This window comes from Herpailurus yagouaroundi, unplaced genomic scaffold (assembly GCF_014898765.1).
Source record: "Herpailurus yagouaroundi ecotype Mexico unplaced genomic scaffold, PumYag 162, whole genome shotgun sequence".
Classification (NCBI taxonomy): domain Eukaryota; kingdom Metazoa; phylum Chordata; class Mammalia; order Carnivora; family Felidae; genus Herpailurus; species Herpailurus yagouaroundi.
In genome coordinates, this window is record NW_024412403.1 from 11,039,310 (window position 1) to 11,048,707 (window position 9,398).

Here is a 9,398-nt window from a genome sequence, read left to right on the forward strand (position 1 = left end):
GATGTTAAAACAGTGAAGTGCCATGTTTTCCTATCAGATCGTCAGAGATTACAGATCACTAATATCAAGTGGTGGTAACAATCTGTGAAGTACAAAATGGCACAAACTTTTTAGTGGATGATTTGGCAATATCTACCAATATTGAAACCATGCATAGCTTTTGACCCCTCCTCTTCCCACCCCTCTACTGTTTATCTACATTATACCTTCATAACTACGAGGAGATGTTCATCATAACATTATTTGGGATAGCAAAGGATGAAACAATTATTGGAAACAATCTAAATAACCGCAAAGTTGGGCATTCATCAAATAGTGTGTGTCACATCCAAACAATGGAATACAATGTAACCACTAAAAAGAAGGAGGTTTTCCAGTATTAATAACATGGAAAAACATCTGTGATTTATTGTTAGGTTTACAAAAGCAAGTTAAAGACTATAGTACGTAACTCATTAAAAAAAATCAAACATCTTTTTAAGGATCTGTATCTACACTCTTAAATCCAGGTGAAACCTGTGCCTGGATGACACAAAACAATTCCAACAGCATTCCCTCCGGTGAGTGAAGTGTTATGGATTAATAAAAATAATTATCTACAACACCCAAGCTTTGTGTTTCTAACTTAAAGGGTAATGAGATTTCAAAACGAGACAAAGACCCCACTAAAGAGGAGAACTACAGACCAATCTTCCTGATGAACATGGATGCAAAGATTTTCAAGATACTAGCAAACCGAATCCAACAAGATGTTAAAAGAAGTATTCATCATAATCAAGTGGTATTTGTTCCTGGGCTGTGGAGTTAGATCCAATATCTGCAAATCAGTCAATGTGATACATCACATTAATAACAGAAAAGAACCACATGATCCTCTCAATAGAGGCAGGAAAAGCATTTGACAAAGTACAGCATCATTTCTTGCTAAAGACCCTCAAGAAAGGAGGTATAGTAGAAACATACCTCAAGATCATAAAGGCCATATAAGAAAGACCCACAACTAATATCATCCTCAATGGGGAAAATCTGAGAGCTTTCCCCTGAGGTTAGGAACACGACAGGGATGTCCACTCTCACCACTGTTGTACAATATAGGGTTGGAAGTCCTAGCCTCAGCAATCGGACAACAAAAAGAAGTAAAAGGCATCCAAATTGGCAAGGAAGAAGTCAAACTTTCATTCTTCTCAGATGCCATGATACCCTTTCTACGGTTAGGTGGAAAACCCAAAAGATTCCATCAAAAAACTTCAAGAACTGATACATGAATTCAGCAGTCGCAGGACATAAAATCAATGTACAGAAATCAGTTGCATTCTTATACACCAACAATGAAGGAGCAGAAAGAGAAATCAAGGAATTGATCCCATTTACAATTGCACTGAAAACCATAAAATACCTAGGAATAAACCTAACCAAAGAAATAAAAGATCTGTATGCTGAACACTATAGAAAGCTTATGAAAGAAATTGAAGAAGACACAAAGAAATGGAAAAACATTCCATGCTGATGGATCAGAAGAACAAATATTGTTAAAATGTTGACACTACCCCCCAGCAATCTATACGTTCAACACAATCCTTATCAAAATAACACCAGCGTTCTTCACAGGGCGAGAACAAATAATTCCAAACTTTGTATGGAACCAGAAAAGACCCTGAATAGCCAAAGTAATGTTAAAAAAGAAAGCCAAAGCTGGAGGCATCACAATTCCAGATTTCAAGCTGTATCACAAAGCTGTAACCATCAAGACCGTATGGTACTGGCACAAAAACATAGATCAATGGAACAGACACTTTTCCAAAGAAGATACCCAGATGGCTAACAGACACATGAAAAGATGCTCAACATCACTCATCATCAGGGAAATACAAATCAAAATTACAATGAGATACCAGCTCACACCTGTTCGGATGGCTAAAATTAACAACTCAAGAGGGGCGCCTGGGTGGCGTAGTCAGTTAAGCATCCGACTTCAACCAGGTCACGATCTCACGGTCCATGAGTTCAAGCCCCGCGTCGGGCTCTGGGCTGATGGCTCAGGGCCTGGAGCCTGTTTCCGATTCTGGGTCTCCCTCTCTCTCTGCCCCTCGCCCGTTCATGCTCTGTCTCTCTCTGTCCCAAAAATAAATAAACGTTGAAAAAAAAATTAAAAAAAAATAAATAAATAAATTAACAACTCAAGAAACAACAGATGTTGGTGAGGATGTGGAGAAAGGGGAACACTTTTGCATTACTGGTGGGAATGCAAACTGGTGCAGCCACTCTGAAAAACAGTATGGAGGTTGCTCCAAAAATTAAAAATAAAGCTACTTTATAACCCAGCAATTGCATTACTAGGTATTTACAGGAGTGCTGTTTTGAAGGGGCACATGATCCCCAATGTTTATAGCAGCACTATGGACAATAGCCAAAGTATGGAAGAGCTCAAATGTCCATTGACTGATAAATGGGTGAAGAAGATATGGTGTGTGTGTGTGTGTGTGTGTGTGTGTGTGTATTGGAATATATTACTTGGCAATCAAAAAGAATGAAATCTTGCCATTTGCAACAACATGGATGGAACTAGAATGTATTATGCTAAGTGGAATAAGTCAGTCAGAGAAAGACAAATATATAATTTCACTCATATGTGAAATTTAAGAAACACAACAGATGAACACAGGGGAAGGGAAGGAAAAATAAGATAAAAACAGAAAAGGAGGCAATAAGAAACTCTTAACTACAGGATAGAAACTGAGGGTTGCTGGAGAGGTGTTGGTGGGGGAATGGGTTAAATAGTTGATGGGCATTAAGGAGGGCACTTGCTGGGATGAGCACTGGGTGTTATATGTAAGTGATGAATCGCTAAATTCTATTCCTGAAACCATTATCACACTAACTTGGATTTAAATAAAAATTTTTAAAGAAGGTAATGAGAAAAACATTTTTTTAATTTTGATTCTGACAGGTTAACAGATCCTCCCCTTCTTTCACAGTCAACTCCCCTCCCAACCCTCTAGAGCTTCCCATTTCCTGAAATACCAGGAAGTACTCTCATCTCCCAAGTAGGGATAGAGATTTAATTAAGAGACTGCTTAGCAAGCAGGAAGTGTCCAGAGGAGGTATAAACAAAGGGTGTGCCTCCTAAATAGCCATTGGTCCCTCCACCCCTCCTCTGTTTTGCAAAGACATCTTCGTGTCTTTCTTTAATCCGATCGTCCCCCTCGACAGAGAAACCTTCGAATTCGCTGGCTGCAGTCCCCTCTAGAACCGCCATTGGCCGCACATTCTCTGGGCTCCTTTGTAACTTACCCCTTCCTCAGCAACTCTGTGACACTCCCCATGTCAAGCCTTGAGGAAAGAGGTTAGGAACCCCTTAAAGGATTTATCTCGGCTGAAATACAAGCTCTTCACCACTGCCATCCCCAGGTTTCCACAACTGGCTTGTTCCATCTCCTCCTTGAAAGGTCTCCTTCCCATGAGGCCCCATTTCTAGAATTTTCCTCCCCAACCAAGGCCCATCTCCTTTTACTGAGACTCTTTGTTGACTCTTTTCTCCCACAAGATGGCGCCTTCCTTGAGGGGACCTCAGGAGACTCCAGTCTTTCCAAGATTATACTGCCTGGAACCTGGAAGCATTCAAGATTTATTGATGAAGTTGAGAGAAAAAAAGAGAAACAGGAAGGAAGGAAGGGAGGGAGGAAGGAAGGAGGGAAGGAAGGAAGGTGGAAGGGAGGGAAGGAAGAGAAGAAGGGAATATTTTCCTTTTTTGCAACAGGGTAGACAATCTAGTTCATTTCAATATTGGTCCTCAGCCTTGATTTTTTTTTTTTTTAACTTTTCCTTCCTTTTCTTCTCCTTGACTTCCCTCCATGACTTTTTTCTTTTCTCATCAGTCACTGCCAAGCTCTCTTATGGTCTGTCTTCTCAGCCAGTCTGTCTCAACAATAACAAGCAGCCATTTATGAAGCTCCATACCAGTAGATTGTTTGCTACCTCCTACGTCCTTGATTCAATACTCTGAGATAGGTGTTCTCCCCATTTTACAGACAGAAGCTGAGGCTACTGAGGGTGGAGCTAAGATTTAATCCTAGGTTTATCCAGTACCAAAGCCCCTGCACACAACCCCAGTGCTCAGATTTACTTTACTTCCATTGCCTGCCCAGCGGGGCCACATTCACACCCGCCACCTTGGAGTGACATCTGCTTGGGCTCACCATCCTGGCCTTTCCCGCTCTGGAATGGAATCAACACAAGAAAAGTCAAGATAAGTGCTTGATTCTTCTATTTATTAATAGGCGAAATAGTGCTATGGGGCCCTCCAATACCACCTCCGGGCAACTAGCAGGTTTTTTGAGATTTTTTTAATTGGTGTGTCTGATTTGTTGTTGCTGTGTTGAACTCAGAGAGTTTAATACCTTCGTTCTGCTTCGATTTCTTGGAGTCATCATTTATTTCTTCAATGGTTGATGTTCAAACTCTTCCATTTTAGCCCATGGGAACCTTTCAAATTGACTCTTGGGTTCTTCCCACAGAACCTAGTAGTCTCTGATGGTTTCCTTGCTTTTAGGCTGGACAAGATGTCCCAAACTCATCTTGTACATTTCCTTCCCCTAGAACGAAAGGACCTCCAATTCCTCTAATCGTTGCAACAACGTGGATGGAACTAGAATGTATTATGCTAAGTGAAATAAGTCAGTCAGAGAAAGACAAGCTTCATATGATTTCACTCATATGTGAAATTTAGGAAACACAACAGATGAACCCATGTCAGATTATAGTCTCATATTTAGAAAGAAGTATACATTGCTGCTGGGATTAGTGATTTTGTTGTTGCTGCTGTTACTGACAGGAGAAGCAGTTAGGTTCATTAGTTTCAGCTTTATTTGCATATTTTTGAGATCCTTTGTTTTCTTTTTCTTTTTTTCCTTTTGTTTGTAAAAAATGTAAGATGTCTACATTTTCTGGTTAAAATTATAAAACAAGATACATTCGAAAAAGCCAATGTTTCTTGCTTTTATGTCCCTCCTGTTCTATCCCTCCACTTATAGATAAGCAATTTTAATTTGTATTTGGTTCATCCTCTGTTTTTCCTACTTGAAAATACAAGTAAATGTGCATATCTATTTATCATTTACTCATACATATATATTTACACAGAAGATAACATATGATACATTCTCTTCTATACTTCTGAACGTTTCTCATATCCATAACCAAACACTGGATGAAAAAAGCAAAGGATTGTCTTGGAATCGACCTCATTGCTTTATATAGTGCTCTCACACTGCTATTCCAGGGCACAAGTTACCTTGGGACAGGGGAGAGAGAGGGTGGCTGAACAGGGTGACTCTGGGACCACCATTATTTCAGCCACAGCAGCCACATTCCTGTTCCACATATTTGGCATTCCTATCAAATTTGGTCTGAAAAACAGTCCCCACTTTTTTTTTGGAAAAATCCAAAGAGAAAATGGTCACAGGCTAATTACCAACCCAAACTCCCTGATCCTGGTTTCTGAGAGGCTGTCCAGAGAGCACACGCTTCGTGTTAACTTTACTAGGCTGGCATAATCTTACTGTCTAGGGTTGCCTAAGCTTGAGTCCCAAGAAAACCCTGATGGAAGAGAAACACTCATCTGTTCAACAACTGAGTGAAGGACCTGATAAATCATCTCGTCCACATTGTCATTTGAGGAACTCTATTTTGCACATTTAGGAAACATCTTTAGCTCTAAGGAAGGGAATAAGAAAACACAAAGGCAGTTGAAGAGGCCGCTAGAATTTAAAGCAAAGTGTCCTTTTGCCTTGAGTGTATAAAATTAAAAGTGCTTTCCAGATGGGTTACTGAATTCACTCAAGAACTGGCAGCCAATGAAAGATAGGCTTGCAGACTGACTCTTTTGTACTATTTGTCATACCTTCCTCTTCCACCTGTGAACTCCATGCATATGCAGACTTAACCCACACACATGGGCAGGTCTCACTGGATGTGTCATGGCTGTACCACTGGCTCCTGACACAATGCCCGGTGCTTAGTAGGTGCTCAATAAATATATTTGGAATGGATGAATGAATGTAAATATTTCTCTTTGTCCTCATGAACCCATCGGAAAGGAATCATAAATTTGGCTCATCACTGTCAAAGGACTGTTGTGGTTAGGATTGTGTCCCTCCATTCCGCAAATTATGTGTCAAAGCCCTAACCATCCCCAGTACCTCAGAATGTGACTATGTTTGGAAAGAGGGTCTTTAAAGAGGTGATTAAAGTAAAATGAGGTCATATGGGTGGGTCCTAATCCAACATAAAGAAATCATAAAGATCATAAAGAAATTAGGCCAGAGACATGCACGCACACAGAAGAAAGGCCATGTGAGGACACAGTGAGACAGTGGCCATCTACCAGCCCCAGAGAGAGACCTCAGCAGAAACCAAACCTGCTGACACTTTGATCTTGGACTTCCAGCCTCCAGGAACATGAGAAAATAACTTTGTTGGTTAAGCTGGCCAGTCTTTGGTATGTTGTTACAACAGCTCTAGCGAACTCCTACGATTGCCAATCTCTGCCTCAGACCATGGCAGAAGCGATGTCAAAGAAACATTTTTTCGTGGTTCGCATTTCCCATTCCCATATCATATAAGCCAGAAGAAAATTGTTCTCAGTATGTGTTTCGTGGTGCTTTGAAATCCACAGTGTATCTATGTGACTGGCCTCGCTGTAAGAAAGCCCTTTGTGAGGTCATCATGTCACTCTTGCCAAAGCTGCACAGATGGAGACATGCAGGCTTTTAAAAACACTTGAGAAGACACCATGCCTCACTTTGCAAACCCTCTTTTAAGAAACATCATTACCAGAAATCCATTCGATAACATCAAGAGGAAGCGATGCCTCCAATATTTGAAAACGCTGAAAACACTGCAAAATGATGGATTTAAGACCATATATTTTGGAGAAACCAATATTGCCGAGAGTCTTGTCGCCGGAGAAGATTTCAGTGACGGGTGTTTCATGCAAACTCCAACTTGGTGTATCGTGCATGCTGGTGGTAGTCAAGGATGGGTGCCTTGGAAGTACCAGACGTTCCTTAGAGATGAGGTATGCATCAAACAGGAAGACAGCCTCTTCTCTGAGTTCTGTGATGTGGCGAGGAAGGCCTACGGGAAGTGCGCCATTGTGGTCAAAGAGAGAAGGCAGCGAGACAAGAAGAAGCCAGAGGAAGACAAAGAGCCAGAGGCCCAGATCCATGCCCCATCGGTCATTAACCTAAAGAGCCTTGTGTGTTGCCCGGAGGTAGCCAAGTCCTGTGGCCACGAACTACTCTCTCTGCCTTCCCTTTACAATTACCTAAACCCTTTAGACTCAGCCTGGTCTTCTTTGAAATGGTTTATCATCAATAACAGAAAGGAGTTTTGCTTTCAGTACATTGACAGTGTCTATTCTTACCAGTACATACTTGTCAGAGATTTAATTAGCAAAGGGATCGAAAGGATAAACCCAAGCAAATGGAAAACACTAACCAACAAAGTGCGGAGATGGGAAAACTACTATCTTGGTAAATTTTCTTAAGGGTGATTCCTCTAACAAGCGGTTGGGACCATGCTACGGGCAGTCTTTACCAACTCTGCTGGGCTCGACTCTGGACCACTGCGGCCAAAGATACTTCAACAACGACCTCACAGGGATGCTGTGAGGACTGAGGTTTCTAAGGGTGTTGGCAAAGTGCTGTAGGTTTACTGGAGGTTGCATTAAAAATTGTTGGTGAATTAGGGATCTCGACTCCCATCTTGTTAAGGCCATCTTGAGGGCTGGTCAGTGGGAGGATTACAACTAACTCAGCCCAAAGGAGCTTGATGGGGAGCAGGGGTGGTCAGAGCTAAAGGTTGTGTGGTCGAAACTTTTGGGTCAGAAAGAAAAAGAACCAAGTGTGTGGTCACAAAAAGGTTGAAATAGTGTGCCAACCAGCTTGAGCCACCAAAATAATCTACAGGGAACCAGTTTGCCATCGGTAGGAGATGTGGTCCAGACAGTGGCTAAACAGGCTTTTTGCTTCCCGTTGCTCGAAAAAAAGGTGTCAGAGGTTGAGTGAGAGACAAGGAGGTTCCAAGGAGGTGAAAACCCATCCAGATGCTCCAAGGTAAGTTGGTGGTCCCATAAAGCACCTGGAAAGCTGTACCAGGGATTGATTCAGCCAGGAGTTGGTGGGTGAACAGGTGAAGTGAACAGGAGTCTGTGGAACCCGTTAATCCAAGAATCCTCCAAGAATCAAGAGAGCATGTAACTTGCTCTGGGGTGGAGGAGTGAAGGTTTATATGAGGAGTTCACGGGCACCTGGGTGCCTCAGTCGGTTAAGCATTCGACCTCAGCTCAGGTCATGATCTCATGGTTCCTGTGTTCAAGCCCCACGTCGGGGTCCGTGCTGACAGCTCGGAGCCTGGAACCTTCTTCGGATTCTGTGTCTCCCTCTCTCTCTGCCAACTGCCCTGCTCGTGCTCTCTCTCTCTTTCTCTCAAAAATAAATAAACATAGAAAAATTTTAAAAATTCAAATCCGAAGATCATGTGCACAGCCATTATTCACACTGCCTCTCTACTACTGGGCATTCATTTAATCCCATAATGACCCCATCAGGTAGGTTCTACCATTTCCCCACTTTACAGGTGAGGAGACGGAGATGTTTTGAAGTCAGAGTCTAAAGCCCACATGCCTAACCACCATATTTGGCTTTGTTCCCGGAGTATTTGGCGTTTTTTTCCCTCCCACAACATGGCGACACCAGGCGACACCAGCTGACAAAGCAGCCGCCTCCAAGTGGACACCCACAACAAAAAGATATTTCAACACAAAATTGAGCAAGAGGCAGAATGCCTTGCAAAAACACATTATTTTGCAGTGAGAGGGGAAAAATGGAAGACTTTTAAGGTTCTCAAACAAGATAAACCAACAGACGCTATTTTTGTTTGGATACCACAATGATCTAATAAGATGAGTTTGGGGTCCTCTTCCCTTGAGACCTTGTTTCATCATTAGGAAGGCACTCAGGGGAAAGAGACGTCAGTATAACCAGAGAGATCAAAAGGACCCCCTTTAATGTGCAACTTAGTTACATAATACTGGATGCGTAATTAAGAAATGCTGCATAATACTAAGCGTGGAAACTTCCAGCAGAAAGTCATGGAAAGTACGCTGGGCTTTGGGAGTCGGATAGACCTAGGTGGAATCTCAAGTTTCCAGCTTATGAACCGGGGGGCTTTGGACAAGTTACTTCACTTCCCTGAGGCTCAGTTAACTCATTAGTAAATTAGGGTTGAGGGCTTTAAAACTCTTAGCGCAAGCCATGTCTGGCACCTCCTGAGTGCCCCATAAACTGAAGCTCCTGTTATTATAGTCCAAGCTGAGGGCCAGCAAGGATGCCCACGGT

General features: G+C 42.1%; 1 protein-coding gene across 1 annotated transcript; it reads left to right on the top strand.

Annotated features, from left to right (window-relative positions):
* Positions 1-6,790: 6,790 nt before the first annotated feature.
* Positions 6,791-7,546, top strand: CUNH21orf140 (chromosome unknown C21orf140 homolog). The gene has a single exon (XM_040483975.1). The coding sequence runs from the start codon at positions 6,791-6,793 to the stop codon at positions 7,544-7,546; it is 756 nt and encodes a 251-aa protein (XP_040339909.1).
* The last annotated feature ends 1,852 nt before the right edge of the window (positions 7,547-9,398 follow it).